Here is a 22,351-nt window from a genome sequence, read left to right as displayed (position 1 = left end):
ATGTCTGCACACGTCTGTGAGTACAAACCTGCCAGGGCTGACCTGTTCTCACCATCAATCAGTAAAGGTCAGTGACAGCAGCAAGCACAAACACACACACACACACACACACACACACACACACACACACACACACAGTAGCACTCACCACTTGAGCTGGGACCTGCTCCATCTTGGCTGCGGGCGTTCCAGGTCGAGGGTAGAACTGGTTGATGAAGAGGCTCGGGAACCGGTACTTCTTCACCAGCTCCAAGGTCTCCTGGAAGTCTGCGTCTGTCTCTCCGGGGAAGCCACAGATGATGTCCGTGGCGATGGTGATGCCCGGCACCCTGTGGAAGAGAGACACACAAGAGATGATGGCCAGGAAAGCTACAAGCTACCGTCACAAAAGGCAAGAGTTCTCTGAGCAGTACCAGGAAGCTGGAACATTCCGATTCTTAGATTCCCGTTTCCATAAATGTGTTGCATTTGGAAGCACATGTGAAATGTATATCTGGGATGAGTATATTTTTCCAATTTCAATTCTTTAGTATTTGTGTTTAATTGTTTCTTCCATATCACAGTAATGTTTTCTTGAATGGAACTAGACTGTACACAGGAGAGGACTCAGTGCAACTCACAGTGCACAGCAGGGTGGGTGGGTTGAAGGATGAGGGCCCCGGAGCAGCTTCCTTTCCGCTCCAGAACCTTATTAGGATCCTCAGCACCCATCGATTAGCCACATATCCGCTGATTGAATTAGGCTCTCTGCTGAGAGATCAATTCATTGATTTCCTTTCCCCTGTATTCTGTTATTATCGATCACCAACTGACGGGAAGCACAAACAGCTCTGAAGTGCAGAGCGGAAGCAGAGGAGGACCAGAACCGCGTGCTCCGGCCGACGGCAGTCGTGGGTCGTGCTCCGGCCGACGGCAGCCCCTCCTGCGGTGCAACACACACTTCCTGCGGTGCAACACACACTTCCTGCGGTGCAACACACACTTCCTGCGGTGCAACACACACCCTTGGTGTGCTGCGCTTTAGGGAGGAGGAGCCATCAACGCGGGTCGAACCGGGGGCCCTCATGACAAAGGAAAAGTGGCCCTGACGGCCCTCCTTAACGGCAAGTAGCGGAAATGGCTGTGCACACTCTACACAACAGATACACGGCCCTACACGGCAGTCAATTCACGTTATTGCATTACACACACACACACACACATTTCCCACGGACTCTGCATCACTGGCCCCTGTGTCTCTTACGCAAACTCGCTTATTATTGACGACACCCGGCAAATCGTTCATCCTTTATCGCGTTAGCCTTAGCCGAACAGTCCCAGCAGATAACCCCTGACCTATCGATACCCTCCTACCCACAGCATCGCCATTAATATTCACGAGTGTCCGCCGGCTCTCGCGAACCCTCGACCTTTCCAGCCTGCGCGAGAAACACTCCTCGACGTCGGCCCCGCGTCTAAACGCTGGCGCTGGGCTTCCCCCCCACCCCCCCCTTCCTCCTCCTGCAGAATTCCACACCATTCGCGCTGCTTTGTAGCCCACATTTGTCTTCGGTAATGGAGGGTAATCACACACATAGACTTCTGCAGTGCAGAGTACAATTTCAGGCCTGTCCATGTCCTTCCAATCCTCCGAGCAGCCCAGGCGTCACATCTCACGCCCGCGGCTCTTTTCCTGTGGCACATTAACGGGGTATAAAAGAAAATAAAAAATAAGAGTAGCGGGGCTCAGCCTCGGAAGAGGGGCGAGCAGGCGGCGGCAGCGGCCTGCAGGGGCCGTCGGAAAACCGCAATTTAAATGGACTGTAGATCTTTCTTACAGACGGCAGCTAATGAAACGCCCGTCGACAAAGACCCGAGTGGCTTCTGCTTTTCGTGCCCATCGAGAGGAGGAAGACACGAATCTACGCTGCCCGGACGATCTGCGTGAGGGTGTTTACGTAAGGAAGGGTGTTTATGTAAATAACGCAAGTACCAAAACTCCAGCACACGTACTCGTAAGACCAGGTTTTACTGGGAGAATCAATACTGTATAACTTTGTTTATCTTTAAAATGCACTGGCGTATCTTCTAATGCATGAGCCATTTGCGTTTTACGTTCTCCGCACGATGGGAGCGCGATCGGGGGCGTTCCAGAAGTGGCGCTCAAAGGTTGCGCTATTCGGAAAACAAGCAGGGATGCGAGACGTCCTGAGACCAATTAGAGAAGCCTGCTGACCGCAGAGGGCACGGCGCCGCATCTCCATCGCTCGTTCGGGCTCCAACGCCAGGCGAGGCAAGCGTGGCAGGTCAGAGGTCACACCGTCCGCACGAATCGCCGACTCCCCGTGGCGACGGCTCACGCGCAGCCAGGACGGGTTTGCCGGGACTCGATATTCTCGCACAACGAAGAGGAACGGGTTGCCGGTCCGTCTACCGTACAAGCGGAGGGGGGCCACGTTTGGTCACGGTACCGTTGAACAGAAGCTGAGGTGTCAGGTGTAGTCCACACTGACTAGATGCACCACATGCGCCGCCTGACTCGATGAGCTCGTTAGTCGAGTTTTGCCGCACCAGCCGAACAAAAGACTCACACGGTTTGTGCCAGACCGGAACATTCTCAGACGGCTCTCCGTCTCGGGAATCTAAAGCTCATCGGGAAGTGGGGAGGAGGAGGAGGCTGTGGAGGGACAGAGAGAGAGAAAGAGAGAAGGAGAGAAAGCAAGTGGAGACAGATGGCTGCGTTCCTGCTCGCCATCTCGCTCAAACCCATTACCTTCCTACCCACCTCTCCAGACCCCGGTATCCCTGTGAAGAAGAGTAGAGGGGAATGAAAGGGAATGAAAGGGAATGAAAGTGGAATTAATCGAGCCGGCGCAGCCTCCCCGCTGGCCTCCAAAACACTCGGAAAGAGGACATGCTGTCTCCGGATAAGCCAGGACTGCACAGCTCCCAGGGGTGCCGCAGGAGAAAAGGTTATTAGCGAACCTCTCGCGCTTGGTCCAGTCACAGAGCGACGACTGCGCCTCTCAAACGTTAAAAGACCTACAGGATCTGATAACAGGGCCCGCGAAACCTCGCGCCACTTCCGCGCGCCGCCTGACCGTTCCGTCCGTGCAGCTCGCGCCCGATTGGCTCGTCGTGGGTGAGCAATAATGGAGAACAGGGGGAGATGACGTGGAGTAAAGCAAGCAGTTGAAGCCCGAGCAAACAGCAAGCACGGCGGCGCGCAGCCCGGCGACCCCAGTCCCGAGAACCCGACCGGCAGCGGCGGGCATCGGGAAACCCAAGCCTTTCCTGCCGCGTCTCTGCAGAGAGGAGGGAGGGGTCGTCGAGGTGACAGGCCCAAGAGCCCCACCCTCTCCTTCCACCCCACCCCCGGGGCCTCTGGAGAGCGAGCGCGAGCGTCACCGTCGAGTGCTGCCATTACGTTACCACTGCAGGGGACTACGTAAGCCCTAGACGAATGCAGTCCCTCATCCCAAGAGGAAAAAAACACAGCGTACCTTCTTCATGCTGTGCTAGCGATATTTCATGAGAAGGCAGTCCCCAGCAGACAGGGGAGATCCATTCCATCCACTACGAAGTCCAGCTAGGAACACAGCCGGCGCACGTGGACACCGAGGCTGCCTCCCACTGGCTGGAACTGGGCTCAGCACAAAAGGATCCACCCGCCACGTCACGCGTGACGACTCCACCGGTCCAGTCTGGTTCTCCTGGCAAAGCGCAAACGGGCAACCAGGCCAAACGCTCCGAGCCTCGGCCTCCGTCAGGCTGCGAAGGAGGACCGGTGCCCGGTCCAATGACAACCGGTGAAAAGAACAACTCTGTCTGGAAGAAACCGTGCGATGTGTTCACCTTCCCAGCTGAAACTGAACGAAAGAGAACGTGAACAAAAACACAGCAGGACTCGGGCGGTCGGCAGAGCGGACCGGAACCTTATCAGCAAGCAAACAGCGCGGTTCCTCGTCTGAGCCCAGCTTGTGTTCACATTCTCCCCGCGTGTGTTGGCATTTATTTTCTCTAGCGATTACACTTTACACCTACCTGCACTTAAATCTGCTGGAGAAGGATTCTCAGCAGAGCCTAAACCCTATTAATTAAAACCTAACAGGAATCGCCAAACTCCAAGTCGGCGAGCGTGGGGGCGGGTAGACGGGGCTTGGGGCTTCTGGGGGACGACTACGACGACCGAAGGCGCCGTCCGCCTCGGAGCGGCAGCTGATGGAGAGTGTTTACCCAACAGATGCAGACACGCAGTCGGGACGAAGACGTGGGAGCGAACAACGGGACGTCTCTTCGGGGGGGGGCTGGAGCTGTGATGATGGGGGGGGGGGGGGCTGTGAAGTTAAACATTCAAGCGCTCGTCCGGCAGGGAAGGCAGAGCTACCCATCTGTCCCTGGGCACCAGACGCCATCCTGGCCCCGGTGCGTGCCGCTGGCGGGAACACAAGCCGCACCACCCGAACGGTGGGTGGGCGGAGGAGCGGGTCGACTCCAGAGTTCTGAAGGCTCCTGTGCGGTGAGAAGGAAGCATTTCCCTCGGGGGCATATCAGCGGGTCTCCACGACTCAGTAACAGAAATTCTGGCAGCTGGCAATTTTTGCCACAGTTAGCTGAAGTGAAATAATTATTCACAAACTGGGTCTATCATATTGGCTCCATCCGATACCGCGTGTGCGTTCCGAACTATATACGAACTTGTAATGAACTCCGTCCAGACGTCAACCGAAACGGCTTGGAATGGATTACCCTCAACTGCGCGAGCGTAACGGCGCAAGAGTAAACTGCAGCTAGGCGCTTTTTCGCGCGTTAATATTGTGTCGTTTCATGATGGCTTAACAACCAACGGACAAAAATCGAATTCTTAGCGTTTCCAAGCTTGAACATCCACCAGCCCCTGTTCAAAAGGTATGCGGTAAATTACTAACCAAGGCCAGCGTTACCACCCTGGCCTGTGAAAACACATTAGCATTTTGGAAAACTTTCCTTACAGGAATTACATGTGCAGGAAGGAGAGACAACAGCATTTATCTTCTCTGACTCATAATCCAGACAGAATTTTGCCTTAATTGTTTCACCATCTAAACTAATGAAGACACTTAGGGGAGAGAGAGAGACATAAATTTATTGAAAATACTGCAGTGAGTGGCAGTTTTAAAATGGTCAATGAATTTTTATTAGGTAGAGCCATTGCACACAAGATCAAAAGCCTTACAGCTGGCAGGGGTGTTAAGTGCCTCATTTCTGACAGTTTTCATCGTAATGTGTCGCGCGTCGCTCTCCGTTTCGAGAAGGCTGAGACAAGCCTCGAACAAACGGTTATCTCCTTCCTCTGGTGGTTATCAGAGAAGAAGAAAATGGAACAAAAAAAAAAAACAAAACACATCGCATGAAAGAAGATGCACATATGAGCGTCGGCCTCGGTAGTGCCTTTGGGGGGTTGGGGGGGGGACTGAAGAGAGGGAGACAGTCTCTATAGTAACGGATCTCGGTACAGGCTACTGATTTGAGGTGGTAAGGTGTCAACTAGCCGGCATCTCTCAGGAGCGGTCCTCGGAGAGAAGCACTCTGTCTCGATGAGAACGATCCTCAGGATAAGAGACTTCTGTCTGACACACCAAGCCCCATTTAGGCCTGTAATTATCCCCTCTCAGTCAGGATAAAGACCTCGGTGCCCCACGGATTGCTGGCCCTCAGTCTCTGCAGTTCCATAACACGGTACACGGTTTTACTCTGTGTGGGATCCATTCTGAGCACAGCCTCTACAACATACAAGTCTGGCTGGATCTGAGGTTTTTGGGGGTTTTTTTGTTTTGTTTTTTTTTGGGGGGGGGGGGGGGGGGGGGGTTTGATGTGATCGGATACCGTGAACTCGAAACAGTGCGACGAAACAGTGCGGAACCAAGACATGTTTAAACCTGGACTATGACACGTGGCTCATGATGACGTCACGTTTATGAAACGTGACGCGTGGCTCGTCTCCCTTCCAAGCGTCTCCTCTACAGGGGAGCCTCGCTTGCAGTCGGGGCCCAGCGGTCGAAGGCGAACACATTCTGCTCGCGAGAGCCGAGCCATGGGAACAGCAGCGACAACAAATGCCACCACGATGACGACAGTGTACAGCGAGAAGCGCACGTGACAGAAGATGAGCAAGGTGTAGGCAAAAACATAAATGAGCGTGGTTTCTACGGGGAGCGTGTGTATGTGTGTGTGTGTGTGTGTGTGTGTGTGTGTGTGTGTGTGAGAGAGAGAGAGCGTCCACGAATGCTCAGATATCTGCAGTGAGCAGTCCAGAGCGTGCACGTGGGCATTAATGCCAGTGTTAATGAAGGAGTGTTTGATCTCAGATGGGTAGGAAGGTTTCAGAGTTACATGACTATATCTGTGAGAGGAGTCAGGGTGAAGTTATTACCATGACCCCACACACACACACACACACACACACACACACACACTCCTGGGATTGCATTATATATATATAATATTTGGAATTTGATTCATCTGTTTATATATATAGATGGAGAGAATAATAAAGAAGTGTGAGGGAGAGATGCAGAAATATTCCACATGCTGATGAACACCCACCCACACATCCACCCACCCACACACCCACTCACACACCCACCCACACACCCACCCACACACCCACCCACACACCCACCCACACACCACACTCACACCCACACTCACACCCACACTCACACCCACACTCACACACACACACACACACACACACACACACACACACACACACACACACAGGACAGACCAGCAGGTGGGCACACACGTAACCCAGCAGAGAGCACTGAGTTTAAACACTGTACAGCACACACGTAACCCAGCAGAGAGCACTGAGTTTAAACACTGTACAGCACAAACGTATGGTGTTTATTGGAAACAACAACTGTCCCATCCCATCCACGTGGAAACACCGCCATGATGCATGTTCTTGGTACACCGCCAGTGTAGCAACAACACAACATTCTTTACCCTTTGGTCCTTTTAGTCGGGTTTTCCCCCTCAAATGTGTTCATGGTTATTGTGTCTAATAATGCCACGACATACATTCCAGTTATAAAAACCACTACAACACACACACACACCATAATGCGGGAGGGAGAGTTTTTTTTTAAAGAAAAGGGCTGAAGAGTGCCAAACACTCTTCTTCATCTCAGCTCTAATAAAAACCATCTGGTGTGGACTTTGGGGATACAATACCTGTCACCCACTCCAGGGTAACACAGCCAGCCATTCACAGCCTCATCTGAGATGTTCATATTTGAACAGATGTGTTTAAATTACACTCTCTCTCTCTCTCTCTCTCTCTCTCTCTCTCTCTCTCTCTCTCTCTCTCTGTGTGTGTGTGTGTGTGTGTGTGTGTGTGTTTCAGGCGTGTGGACCCTCAGTGCAGAGTACATAACAAAATGAAGGGATGGATGTAATGGTGCAGAGTCTGAAAAGAAAGGCAAAGAGAAAGAGACAAGAATAGAAGAGATGAAATGAGACGAGACGAGACGAGACGAGACAAGAAAAGAAGGCCAGTCACTGCAGCTCTGTTATTCCTGCATGGGCCTGCACAGGACAGCCCACCATAAACACATCAGGGGAACCCCACAGTCTCTCTCAGCTCCCCACGGTCTCTCTCAGCTCCCCACGGTCTCTCTCAGCTCCCCACGGTCTCTCTCAGCTCCCCACGGTCTCTCTCAGCTCCCCACAGACTCTCTCAGATCCTCTAGTGTCTTTCATCTCATGTGGGTATATGTGTGTGTGTGTGTGTGAGATATATATATATATATATATATATATATATATATATATATATATATATATGTGTGTGGTGTGTGTGTGTGTGTGTGTGTGTGTGTGTGTGATATATGTGTGTGTGTGTGATATATATATATATATATATATGCATGCACATACACTCACCCATATACACACACACACACATATATATCACACACACACACATATATATATGTGTGTGTGTGATATATATGTGTGTGTGTGTGTATATGGGTGAGTGTATGTGCATGCATGTCTCTGTGTGAGCATGTGGGTATGTGTGTGCATATATGTGTGTGTGAGTAAGTGTGGGTGGGTATGCGTGTGCGTGAGTGCGTGTGTGGGTGTGCACGCGTGCATGTGTTTGTGCATGTGTGGGTGGGTATATATGTGTGTGTGTGTGCGTGTATGTGAGCATGTGGATGCGTGTGTGCGTGCGCATGTGTGTGGGTATGTGTGTGTATGTGAGCATGTGGATTTATGTGTGTGTGCGTGTGTGAGCATGTGGATATGTGTGTGGGTATATGTGTGTGCACGCGCGCGCGCGAGTGTGTGTGTGCGTGCGTGCGAGCATGTGGACGTGTGTGGGTATGTGTGTGTGTGTGTGTGTGTGTGTGTGAGAGAGAATGTGGATATGTGTGTGGGTATATGTGTGCGCGCACGAGTATGTGTGTGTGCGTGCGAGCATGTGGACGTGTGTGTGTGTGTGTGTGAGCATGTGGATATGTGTGTGGGTATATGTGTGTGCGCACGAGTATGTGTGTGTGTGTGGGCAGAAGGTGCAGTATTCGGTGAAGTCTGGTGTTCTCTGTGGGAGTTTTCTTCCTCCTCGTGGGCAGCGACTTGCTAATTAAAGCAACATATTGAGCTGTCTGTCCACATTACCGACTGGACACACACTTTAACACTTCTGCAGGCTGACGGACACTCAGACCCCATGAGCCATGAGTCTCGGGGTGTGTGTGCGCGCATGTGGGTGTGTGGTCATGTCCTCAGACTCCTGCTCCCCTGCACGCTCCTCCGAGAATCCGTGTCTGGACCACCCTGGACCCTCCTCCCCTAAAACACACAGAGAGCCCGAACCCGCAAGCGCGGGGACCCCAGTGACACGATGTCCCACCCTGCACAAAGATGGGTCCTCCCAAGACTGCACAAGCTGCTGGTGTGTGAAGGTCAGAGGCATTGCAGTAGGCCAGACAGGGCTTGTGCTCACACACACACACACACACACACAAATGTGCTCTCTATCTCATGTACACACGCTCATGCACACATAAGTGCTCTCTCTTTCACACACAGACACACGCACACATGCAAACAATCACATGGACACAAAGTGCTCACACATGTGCTCTTTTTCACTTCATCACACAACAAAAACAGGCTTTCGCACACACACACACACACACACACAGTTAAATCTGTGGTGGATGATTGTGTGGAGGCAGAGAGAACTGTAGTCTGATGAGAATGTTTACACTGCCAAACAGCTGTGGCAAAATGGCAAAAGAAGACGCAGCTTTGACAGAGTACGTGCCCGTGTGTGTGAGTGAAAGAGAGAGACAGCGAGCAGCGAGCGAGTATGTGTGGCCAACTTCCCATCTGGCTGTAAAAAGCGTTAAAGGACACCAGTTACCCTCCAGTCCAGAACCGTCTGCCTTCTAAAGCCCCAGGGCTGAACGGATGAACGGAAGAAACCACGGAAACAAAACAGACACTGAACCCTGGGTGCGTGGTGCACGCGTGTACCTGCCTTACCTCTGAAGGCCTTGGGAAACGCCAAGGCAAGCAACACCTTGTGGAAAGGTTTCCTGAATGTTCCAGAACGTTCGTCTCAGATGAAGCCAGTGCCTCGCTTTGCTCGTATCCACAGCAGGACCCATGAAACCGGCCCACTAGGAGCTGTGACGGAGGGCGGTTCTGCCTCTTCCCAAAATGGTATGACCCGCCCCCTTTGCTATCGTTTAACTGAGCTGACGTGAAAGGAGGTGCTCACCTGGGCCAGCACGGGAGGAAGAGGTCACTGCGGGGGGGCAGAGACCCGTGTCCGGTCCTTCCTGGGTACAACGGGGAAGGAGCCGGCCCACAACAGTGGACAGCATGAATACAGCATTCACGGGTGAGACACACGTGGGATTCGCCAGTGAGACACACCAGGGATTCGCGAGTGACACACGTGGTATTCGCGAGTGAGACAACGTGCAGTCCATTTACTGCAGGTAAAGGCGGCACGAGACTTTGATGCGTTGATGCGGTATCGTTTCTGAAATACGTGACTCCACAGGTCATGCGGGTCACACGAACGTCCCTTGCTTGTCGCCTCCGAAGCCACACGGAAGACCTTCGGAAGGTAAGGCACTCGGCACATGTGTTTAGGTGATCTGAGCACACAGTATGAATTACGGCATTCTTCACCCATATTTCCCTAAGCACTCTGCTCCGAAAAGCTCCAAAAACAACCACCCGTCAATTATTTTTTTCCAACTATCAAATATCAGCAAGAACCGAGGCCACAGAATGCATCCGTGGAGAGAGATCAAACATCTGTGGTCCGCCAGCTCGGCACAAGCCATTGGCCCTCGCTGGTCACATGACTCCCAGCAGGCATCTCCTCTGCTGACGAGGACACGCCATTAAAGACCTGCTCAGACTCCTCTCGTACCGAGCACAGGATCGCCAACGTCCCGCTTCTGTTCTCTTTTGCCTAGTTAGGGATGAATGAAATGAAAAGACGATGAATGAATGAATGAAAAGACGCATACATCACACCCCTCCCCCGCCCCTGCGCAAGCCCCGTCCCCCCGCCAAGGCCTTTGACTGGGTTTTAAATATGCGAGCCGCATCGTCTCCGAGAGGTTCCAGAAAGCAACCTCGCCCTCAATTACAGCTATAAGAAACAAATCTCTCTCTCGCCACTTAATTGTGGTGACCCCAAGTCCCACCCTCACGACCTTCCACCCCCAATGCGTAGCCCCACGCCCCCAAGCTTCACCCCCTCCTCCTACCACCGAGGTGACTTTAAAGCAATAAGCAGAACGTTTTGCAGATTAAATGGAATGATTTATTTCTCATTACGGCTAACAAAAGCCGGCCACTTCCAAACGCGGGGGCGGGGGGTGGTTGCTCGGAGCTGTGATTGGAAAACCTGATTTCCGGGGCGACCCGTGGGGCCCGATCAGCTAGGGCTCACAGTAGGCGCTCACTTCTGCGATCTGCTGACTGATTCAGGCAGAATAAACTACGGCAGCACACGACCACCAGACACGGGAAAAAACCTTTCAGACTGACCTCACAGGACCGCGTGGGCTTCGCCCCCGACAACTGGGGACCAAGCCGTGTGTGCGTGTGTGTGTGTGTGCATGCCTATATGCACCTGAAAAAAAGAACATGTATCGGCAGAATAAGGTAGTCACTGGATATCGTGTACTGCTACTTTACAAAATTTCAACATCAGTTGATTGCGTCATTTGGCAGGTTAGAAATACACTTAAAATATACACTTTAAGAATTCTGAACATGTCAGAAACGAAGTGTGATGAGAGATGGATCAGGGAGCTGGCGGAGCAGGCAGGAATAATCTCACTGCCTACCGAGGAACAGTTTGCATTTGTGTGTGTGTGTGTGTGTGTGTGTGTGTCACTGTGTTTAAAAGCACAGCAGGGGCTGCTTCTGCTAAACCTCATCAGAGACCCGACTTGCGGCCACCCGCGTGAGGGCAAGCGTGGACAGAGCCGTGGGCGTGTACACCTTCCAGCCCCACCCCCTCCTCCCTGGCATAAAAACCTCCCTGCTCTTGATTCAAGAGGCACTCTCTCTGTGTCTGCTGGCTCCCAATTCCTCCAGGCTTGGCGTTAATCTCAAGCCATATCACCTTGTAAATTAGCGCAAATCATTCAGCGCGGTTCCAGCGGTGAGGACAGACTGTGTGGAACGCGAGCCGCGTGCGGTAATCACGGGCATGAGGCGCTGAGTCACCGTCAGCATCGGGCCGTCTGGCCTGTCGTTTCCTGTTCAGTGTGAACGCACCGAGCAAACGTCTCGCGGCTAACAGATAAGCAACCCGACAGGCCGACAGAGGCGCAGGTGTCTGGCCAATGTTAGGACGCAGGGGAGACTTCCACCCGTCTCCTCCAATCACAGATGACCTCTCGCTCCGGCAGCTTGTGTGTGTGTGTGTGTGTGTGTGTGTGTGTGTGTGTGTGTGTGTGCCCGCGTGTGGCTGCCTTTGATCTGTCGCCCCCTCGGATCAAAGCGGTGTATCGCGCGGCACGTGTGTAAACAGTGCGATGGAATTAGAGCAAGCAGACAGCACAGCAGTGAAGACTCACTTCACCTGTCCGTTATTTTTCCTTTCTGTTATCAGCAGGAAACCCCATGCAGGAGTGGGAAGGGGGTTGGGGTCAAAGGTCGCAGGACACAGGCCAGGAAAGGGCCTCGCTGTTCCCGCCCACGGCCCCCAGGAGGCCTGGAGCAGACGGGTCGTTCCGCTTTGGGTCAGCGGGTTTTTTCACAGCCAGAGGAACCTCGCGAGGGCTGTAACCCACACCCCACCACACACACACCCCTAACATTGTACACACGTATCGCCACTATGCTTCCGAAGACGAGCCATTATGGTTCCTGGCTGAAAAGACAGGACACTGGAATGGGGATAGACTATTAATGTAGTAACACACACACACACACACACACACACACAGGAAGCCTCGAGATTAATGAGCTCTTATTAAAGAGGGAATATGATGAAGAGAGGACCATACGCGTCTGGAATTTAGTAGCTCTTAACAAGATGGAGCTTCATGCATTCACGGAGTGGGCGGTGGAGGGAGACAGACACACTGTAGAGAGAGAGCTGCACTTTCCGACTCAATGCGAAAGGTTCGATCAAATTCGGCAAATTTATTTCCCAATATTTGAGATGATCCATCCCAACTTTCTAAGACAAACTGCCCATCCTACTGGGAGAAACGAAGAAAGCAGTACCCCCCCCAACACACCCACACACACACACCCACACACACAAGCCCACCCACTTTTCGCGCCCAACTGGTTCGCTGTGGTCCCTTCAGGGCTAAAGATCGAGAGTGATGTCACTCCTAATCAAAGACCACCACGGTGTCCGTGCAAACCAATGGCGGGAGCGTTACGCAAAACACCTGCGGTGCCTCGTGACTATGCCAAACTATGTCAGACTTCCCAGAGCAGCTTGGGGAAGCTGGAGGAGGAAGCCGTTTTATCATTTCCCAACTGAGCATAAACACATGAATAAATAACTAAACATCCACTGCTAGTGTTGCGGTTGCAGTCACTGAACCTGCTGAACGTGAGGCCCTATTGAGAGAACACAGTGGGGGAGGGGGTGTCTCACCCTCCTACAGTGTCCCAGAGGGGCCAGACTGCATCTGACTGATGCAGGCCCCACTGAGGATTGAAAAAGAGAGAGAGTGAGAGAGAGAGAGAGAAAAAGAGAGAGAGTGAAAGGCCCGCAGCCTGGTTGATCGGGTTTCACCCCCCTCCCCCTGCATTAAGCCCCACCCCCTTCACCCACAAATCCCACCCACACACTCTCACAGCACCCATGGCCTCAGGCCTCCTACGCTAACTTGACACGTGCATGAGAAACAACAAAGGCGCTGTACGTCACACGCAACACGCACGCACACACTCGCGAGACCACAAACACGGCACTCCCATGTAAGTCATTTACTCAACAAGGCACGCAACAACCAGGTACCTGATTTTTGTGAAGGAGCCACACCAATAGGCAAAACAGTGGCGCTAAAAGAGCAGTAAACACACACACACACACACAGAACTGTCCTGTACCAGGCCAGGTGTCTCTAAAGCGAAGGTGAGCAGAGGAACGATTGAGCACAGGGTGCCAAAGGCAGGCCTGAGACCATTTAAGAAAACCAAACGCGGCACCAGTTAAGAAACCCTCGGGGTACGAGGCTAATCTGAGACCAGGGCAATGTTTCCTGGCAGAAAGCAGCCCCATGAGGAGTGGGACCCACAAAAACCAGTGGCGTCAGCACTGGGAGGTCAGAGCCTTCGTGACGGTGTTCTGTGGGGTGGGTGGGTGGGGGGGGGGGAGTTGAACACAAACAAGCACGTGGACAAGAAGGGAACCAGCTCAGCAGAGCTGATGAAAAGGGCTTTATTTTGATGGAGAACTCTTAACGGAAACGGCTAGATAAGGACGGAGCGGAACGCGGGGAATTCCGAAATTCCCAAGGACTCAGAGCCAATGAGCAGCAGGTTAAACAAACAGAGCCTGCAGGACATCAGCCCAGTTCGTATTTTAAACGCTCTGGCCTGGAGAATAGCTGGAACTCGTGGGGGGGGGTTGTGGTACGGTGAAGCTCCTCTGCTGAGCGATACTCCGCTCAGGAAACCAGCTCCGAAACCTCCTCTCCTCTGCCGTAATCCAAAAGGTAGAGCAGAGCAGCTTTCTGGAGGAGCCCCACAAGAAAGTCGCCCCGCCGGCCGGAAAGTCGCCCCGCCTGTCTTCACACCAGAGGAGGTCCCCGCGGGGGAAAAACCTTTGCCAGGTTTCGTCCGGCTCACGACAGCATTTACCAGACCTGTCAGTCCCGCTGAGACCTTTACGTCTCTGCTTGAGTCAATAATAGATGCAGAGGGGGAAACACTGGCCATGGAAGGACACAGAAAGAAAAGCGCGGAAAAGCGCAACACGAGGACTCGGCACGGTGAAGCCGGGACCACAAGCCGAGCCCTTGCTGGGGGTGGTTTCTGTAGTGCCCTTAGCCCCGAGGTTCCCGTTCCTCCGCCTTTGGGATGCAAGTTTTTGCCAGTGCGGCACGTTCTAATATGGCCAAAACCCAATGTCAGAGCACTTCTGGACAAGATGGGAGATGTGGAGGTAAAAAAATTTTTTATCCAAAACCAAACAAAATACAAACCCACAAAGGAAAAGGCCAGGACCTCCCACAGGACAACGCTAGTCCTTCCTTTGATCTAAGTCTCCCTTCGATCGGGAGAGTGGGAGACACCCCCGGGACACACTCTGTATCCTCAGGACACGCCCCGGGACATGCTCTGCATCCGGGAGACACACCCCGGGACATGCTCTGTATCCAGGGGACATGCCCCGGGGCAGGGGTAGCTCGGCGTCTCGTGGAACTTTACAGCGTCCGACGGCTAGCGTCAGGGCACACGGTAAACCACGCGGCACAGAAGAAGGGCCTCTGACCAATCACGGCTCAACGGCAGACGGCCACAACGATATGTCACACATGTATCGAGTTGACAGAAATGCTTTTTGATTTTGATTTGAATTTATTATATTAATGAGAACTTTTTTAAGGCCATGTTGAGGTCTGTACACCCAGTACTGTGCAGGTTATAGAATGTTTTAGTTGTAGTAATGTTAAAGTTACTAATAATTTTCTAATTTAACAAGGTACGTTATCATATCATATGATACTATTATATCTGAGATATAAATGTCAGAAATGCTATAACAAAACAATAGTAAATTACGATTATTATGTATTATTAGTAGTGCTAGTAACAGAAAAGATTTAAGGAAGGATATTAAGGTTACATGAAATGTTTTTAAATTATAACCCGCAATGCCAGGTGTGTCTGCTCTCACTAAGCAGAACAGAAGTGTGGGTGGGAGTTTCATTTGAAACTGCAGAGTCTTTTAATCCCAACACCTCCAGAGCAAACATCTTTCCACGGCCAGCCTCCTTCAGATGTGTCGAGACAAGCCGAACTTTGAAACCCAAAGGAGGTCCACGGAGAGTCGGTCTGCTGAGTTGATCAGAGGCCACAGTCTGTGGGAGCATGTGGGTGTAGCCGTGGTGAAGACCCCCATAGCAACGGCAGTTTCCCCTCACCACCGCTGAGAAAACCCTCATCTCGGAGAATCCCCACAGCCAACACTCACCTGGCACCTGTCTACAAACAGCATTGTTCCACCACTATTCTGCTACACAATCCCACCCCCTCTCTCTCTCTCAGGTCATACCCATTTGCCTACCTGCACTGCATGTGTGTGCGCGCATGTGTGTCAGAGCAATGGGGTACCTCAGGGGGCAGGGCCAGAGAGGGGGCGGGGCCTGTGGGCGGAGCAAGGCCGAGCCCGCCCTGGCGCTGATGTTCGAGTCTCCCATACGGGCTGACTCGTTCGGGACTGGAAACAGGCCCTCACAAACGAGACGACGTGTCTACGCTGGCGAGGACGTAAAAGCGTGCTGACAGACTGAGGGATTGATATTTTTAGTTTTAATGGGCACCGAGGGAATTTAAAAATGACCTGCGTGTCTGTTATAGGCATCCTCTCTTCTTCCAGTTCAACTCCAGACATCTCTCTCTCTCTCCTGCTCCATCTCACCCCAACTCTATCCATCACGCTCTCTCTCTCTCTCTCCTGCTCCATCTCACCCCGACTCTATCCATCACGCTCTCTCTTTCTCTCTCCTGCTCCATCTCACCCCGACTCTATCCATCACGCTCTCTCTCTCTCTCTATCTCACCCCGACTCTATCCATCACGCTCTCTCTTTCCCCCACATTCGTCTTCTCACAGTAGGTTACAGTTTAGTTTTCCAAAAGTGTTGATACGCAAATCAGCCCCGCTGTCGTTCCTTAGCGCCGCGCTAACACCGCTCGGTCGCCCGTCGAGGATTCCATGTCCTAATGCCATGCAGATATCTTTGGAGACCGAGCAGGACACGCTGAGCTCCATTTCGCAAAATTGCAGCATTCGTCTTTAAGCCGCGCGAGGCGCTTCAACGTCGTTATTGTCGGCGCGAACCCACGCTGCTTCTCTCTCCACTGTTTAGACCTTGGAGGTATTTGGCGGTTCATAAATAGAGGAAAAATACATCTAAACCACATTGCGCTTGGCACAAAGCGGGGCCGTGGTCACAGCGACGTACGGATGTATACTTGAACCGCGCCGCGAGCTAAAACACAGCAGCCAGTGATTCCGCTTCGCCCGGATAACGGGCGCGCGAAGCGCCTTCGCCGTCCTGTCAAGATCACGACCGTGACATCATTGTTGGACCAAAGTGTTTACTCTCCTCGTGTACAGCTGAACTCTCCGACCCCAGAAACACGATTCTCTCTAAAGACGAAGGTCGAGTCTTTTACTGGGGACTATGTGTGAATCGCAGGCATTTTAAAACGGCGTAACGCACCAACCTCAAAAGGCATAAGACTGATTGATTAAATACTTCTAGGTTTTTTTTGTTGTTGTTCGCTCCACTGTCTTCGCTGACTGGGTCAGGAGGCAGACGTTTTAGTTCTACAATTCGTAAACGTGGCCATGACCCCCCCGGGAGTCACGAATTCAATCCCATCCGGCGGCATTCACAAGCAACGCCCAGCGCACTGTACCCGGTGAGGCCACTGACCTTTTGACCTCACGGGTGTCACGTTTAATATATGTGCACCATTGCCCGTTTTTGCTGGACGAGGGAAGACACGCAATTATGGCGAGTGTCCTTTTGGTGACGTACCAAAAAAAATATGCAGACATCAATTACGTGAAAGATACGAGCAGATACGCACGCCCTCTGAAAGGTTCCAGAAAGCCCTGGAACATGTCGGTACATAAAATATCCGTATCCCGAGAGCACCTCTGGATCGGGTCCAGTGTCAATGGAAGGATTCTTATGCTCACTGTGATCTACTGCCGCTAGGAGCAACTGGGGATTTTACAGCCCTGGCAAAGACCCCTCTCTCTCCCGGCAGACCACATCAATCTCGGCGGCGGAATGTGGCCCCGGCGAAAGGCCCTCGGTGCGGGTCACCCTGGCCGAGGCCGCACCCAAGTCTGGGTCGGGACGATGGCGTCGCCTCTTCATCTCGGACCGGCGCGCCCGGCTTGCTCGGCTCTCACGGAAAGAATTAACGAGTGGCTTAATGAGACCTGCCTTAACAGGTCACAATTACGGCAGAGACCAGGGCGCACACTGATCACGCTCCGGTTAGTCTGGGATAAGCAGGGAAAATCGCACACACCCGCAGGCCTACACACACACGCACGCACACCTGAGGGGCCAATCAAACCCCGAGGGCCTAAAGCGAAAGGATGAGCAGACAGCGATGAAACCAGCGGAGACCACATTGCGTGTCCAGGGGGGACAGTAGACACTCAGCGAAGCGCAGGACCTCACAAACAACCCCCACGGCCTGGGAGGAAGACGAGAACGCCAGAAAGGAGGTCAGCGCCTGGAATGAGGAGGCACAACAGAGAAAGTCAAAAACACTGAAAGCGCTATGATGGTGGAGCCTTCAAACGCACACATTGTGGCCAGATGAGTGAGATAACAGGTGTCTATCCGTGAGACATGGACATGAAGGCAGACAGGCTGGGAGAGAAGACCCTCTTCCTGACGTTATCTCCCAGGCCAGTCCCGGGCACGCCACGGACCTCTCCAGTATCTCCTCGTTGTGAAGAGAACAGGGCGGGACTTCACCCTCTCCGTGATCATCGAGGCTCCGCCCCCTCCCTCACTGAGGCAAAGTGCACGTGCTTCTCTTTCCCTCATCCCTCTCTCTCTCTCTCTCCCTCACTCTCTCCCTGTGTGTGATCTTTAATACCAAGTGGTATGTGATGCTGTTCACTCCAAACACTGCAGTAATTATTGCAAATTAAAAGAACCTAACTGAGATGTGTGTGTGTGTGTGTGTGTGTGTGTGTGTGTGTGTGTGTGTGTGTGCGTGCACATACGTTCGAATTGTTTTAATGAACTCATGGGTGATGCATCTCGGCAATTAAAACCTACACGAACAGTAAGAAACTACTTGGTGATGACACATTTCCTCTACAGACAGGAAACCAAAAGAATGAGAACTAAATATTTCACCAATTAGCACCCTTGCAAACAATCTCCACCACACACTGTAAACATGAATGCGTCTAACTCTAATATAAATGCTTTAAACACGGCTAATGACACACAGATCAGTTGAATCCAAACCAAAAAGCCCACCACCCTTTTATATGTTCGTGTTGTTTATTCAGGAGACCCTATGCTAGAGTCACATGACACATCAACGCGTCCCTAATGTTAGCTGGAGTCGTGTGTCAGTGAGGAAAATAGTGAAAGCTCATTTGCTGCTGTAGGTTTTTAGGGTGAGAGACCGTCTGAGTGATGGCGCCGTGGCCCACTGCTGACCGGCTGCGTTTTGAGAAGTGGAGGCGTGGGAGGGAGGCCTATATGACCCGAGAACTGGTCAGCAGAGGTGAACTGGCAACGGCACTGCACAGGTGAACTGGTCAGCACAGGTGTCCCAGGAAAGGGACAGCACAGGTGAACTGGTCAGCACAGGTGTCCCAGGAACGGGATAGCACATGTGTCTGACCTGAAGAGATTAAAACACGTGAGAGTCTGTGTGAAGCCCTGCCCGGCCCTGAGGGGGAGACAGGGACCCAAACCGGTTCCACAGCTGAGAGGGCAGAACCTGTCGGCAAGGCAACGGGGCCTGTGTGACATCGGAGCGCAAATATGGCGGGGGAGGGGGATTTACAAGTGAGTGTGTGCGTGTGTGTGTGCGTGTGTGTGTGTGTGTGTGAGTGAGAGAGAGAGAGATCGAGACACAGTAAATGACAGTAAAAGTGTGTGGGGTGGAGGGATGGCATCAGAAACTCTGTGTGTGTGTGTGTGTGTGTGTGTGTGTGTGTGTGTGTGTGTGTGTGTGTGTGTGTGCGCACGCGCGTGTGGAATTATATCTCTCTGTGGGGACCAAAGACGGTTTTGATGTTGTAGGAGCCATCATGGTCATCGTGGGTACAAGTCTATATTTTCTTTTGTTTTAACAAAACTTGGTGCTACAAGACCCAAACAATTACCGTTGGTTACAGAGGTTAAGGTTAGGTGTAGCATTAATTAGCTACAATAATCCCTGTGTCAATGAAAGGTCACTACAAGGAGAGCAAACAGGACTGTGTGTGTGTGTGTGTGTGTGTGTTTGTGAGAGAGACAAACAGAGAGAGAGCTATAGAGAGGCATGTGTGCTCGATGATTATTTAAAAATGTCTGATACCAAACAGTGACTGATCAAATGATAGGGGAAAGCACACACACACACACACACACACACACACACACACACACACACACTTCTGTTCCTTACCCCCAGCAGTGAGACTTCCCAGCCAGTCAGATGTGAGTGGCTCGTCTTAGCGCGTGACTCAACGCGTGACTCAACGCGTGACTCAGGTGAGTGAGATAACAGTGAGCTCACACGCGTGGCCTGGGAAGTCCCGCCAACTCGGCAGGTGAGCCCGCCAAAACCCTCCCCCCTACCCTCTGTGGGGAATCCAACTCCCTCGGCGCAGTGTGTGACTCATTAACCTTGCCTGGGGTTCACTTGGGTCACACACACACACACACACACACACACACACACACACACACACACACACACACACACACACACACACACACACACACAAACTGCTAACACACACAGTCCCCTGTACGGGACGTATCCTGCTATCCTGAAACTTGCTCTGCCATTTCACTTGCACCACATCCAAGACCAACAGTACAGAAACGAACCAACCAACAGCTTCAAGGTTTACAATCGTGCACTTTTTCAATAACCGCATTCCTGAGATCACCATTCCAATCAGCTCTCACACTTTGAGCCCCTCCGTCTCTTTAGAGCCGGGAGCCCTCCCATTCGGGAAAAACTGACCAACCCTTCTGACATCCAGGAATCAATATTCCCAATATTCCCCCATTTTTTCCATAGCGGATTGGCTCCAGCGCATGGCACAGCATTATGACTTCTCCCCGCTCCGCGACTAAACGCTGCTCGACTGTAGCTTGGCCGCGGCTCACTTCCTCCCAACAGGAGCTCGAACAGAACAAAGCGGAGGAACTTGGCATGCACGAGGCACATAACCGGGCGGTACTTCGGAAGGACGCTGGGCTGCTACTCCAGGGCCCATTACAGGATGAGTAATGGTGATGGGTGAATAGCATTATGAGCCTAAACAGAGGGGCAGACAGGGTGACCTCAGCACAGGTACACAGCCTGCCTGGCGTGGGGACGAGGTCCGGATCGCGCGGGGGGGGGGAGACGGGCAGAGGACAAGTAACACATTAACCCTCGCCGTACGGTTTTAACAGAAACAGGGACAGGCTAAGAGGAGAGGTCTGTGTGTGTGTGTGTGTGTGTGTGTGTGTGTGTGTGTGGGGTGGGGGGGTAGAGAGAGGGAGGGGGGTAGAGAAGCAAAAAAAGGAAAGGAACGAAAGCAAGAAATCAATAAACAGCATGTGTGCGCCTCGAGCCCATACTGGCAGTGCTTCCTTCTCTCGCTCTCTCTCTCTGCCACTATCCCGCCTCTCTTCCGCGTGCCTGGGCGTGGGGAGACTTGCTCCAACACTTCCCGGGGTAATTAAAGAGCAGGATGGCAGGCGTCTGACAGAGCGCCACGGCGGGAAGCGTCCTGGCCTGGCGCTGTCCCGCGCTTTTCGCTCCGCTCAGACTATTGTTCCTCATCTTCGGTTCAGACGGCTCATATGTGCTCCAACGGACCATGGAGAACGTTCTTCAGCAACGTCAGGGAAGCCCCGCCCCCCCCCGAGCAATCACAGGAGACTGGTCCGAACCTGAGGGGCACTACCTGGGCAGCCCAAAACACACACAGAGACCTAAAGACTGGGGGTCTGCACTCTTTAGATAAGCCCAGTCCAAGGGACACGCCTGCAGTATGTTGCACAAATATATAATCAGGCGGGAAATCGGCTTACGTTGGCAGGCCCTCATATCATGTGACAAATACCATCACTGTAACCATGGAGCCATATGACACCAAACAAGGAAACATAGGGAGAGAATATATTCCAGCAGGCCCATTCTCCATACATCCGTGCTGGATTTAGGCAGTGGGAGAGCAGAATTGCTTTGGCACCGGATTGGGAGCAGTTCCGGTTTTGCATCTGCCATATGGGTAACCACCGTTTCTGCGTCCATATCAAATCTTTCCGACCCTCACTGATGCAATCTGGAAATCGCGGCGGTACTGGGAATGCAGATCTTTTGTCTTCAGCAATTGCCTATGGTGTTAACGGGTTCAAGACCACCCACGATCCAGCACCCGATGCTTTTCCACACTTACAGTCCTGACTGGTGCTCACAAAGTGCCGTCACCGGCCTGCGTACAAGTGATATCTGTCTGAGAAGTTTACAGTCTCCTGCCCTTCAGATTAAAGTGAGTTACAGGAAACTTGTGTGGTCTTAGAGGACTGCTTTCTCTCTGGTTCCAAGAATTCCCACACCAGTTCCAGAGGAGACTTTTATCTTATCCTGTCTCACCCTCCTACAGATGGTCAAATGACAGATTGGGCCAAACGTCCTGGGTCAAAGGTTATCAGGTCACCTGTTGCCTTGAGGTCATGTCACTGAAGCAGTGAGGGAAGTCCCCAGACCTAACCTACAGAACGGGGGAGGGAGAGGTGCATCTGCGCAAACACGATACTGTGAAACCATTCCAAGTCCTTCCAGATCTGTGCAGAATTCCCATGTGTTCAATACCAAAGCTTGAGTCCCAGATGACTGATCCCAAATCAGTTCAGCCCCTCTCCTCATTACACTAA

At 52.3% G+C, this 22,351-nt stretch overlaps 1 protein-coding gene across 3 annotated transcripts in view; it reads right to left on the bottom strand.

Annotated features, from left to right (window-relative positions):
- Positions 1-22,351, bottom strand: part of cdkal1 (CDK5 regulatory subunit associated protein 1-like 1) — a 208,665-nt gene that overhangs the window by 59,942 nt on the left and 126,372 nt on the right. For all 3 annotated transcript variants that reach the window (XM_035530936.1, XM_035530937.1, XM_035530938.1), the window contains exon 11: positions 149-329. In XM_035530936.1, the coding sequence (XP_035386829.1) occupies positions 149-329 (181 nt within the window). The remainder of the gene's footprint in view (positions 1-148; positions 330-22,351) is intronic.

This window comes from Electrophorus electricus, chromosome 10 (assembly GCF_013358815.1).
Source record: "Electrophorus electricus isolate fEleEle1 chromosome 10, fEleEle1.pri, whole genome shotgun sequence".
Taxonomy (NCBI): Eukaryota; Metazoa; Chordata; class Actinopteri; order Gymnotiformes; family Gymnotidae; genus Electrophorus; species Electrophorus electricus.
Note: the sequence above shows the minus strand (reverse complement) of the source record. Positions and strands in the feature narration are given on the sequence as shown.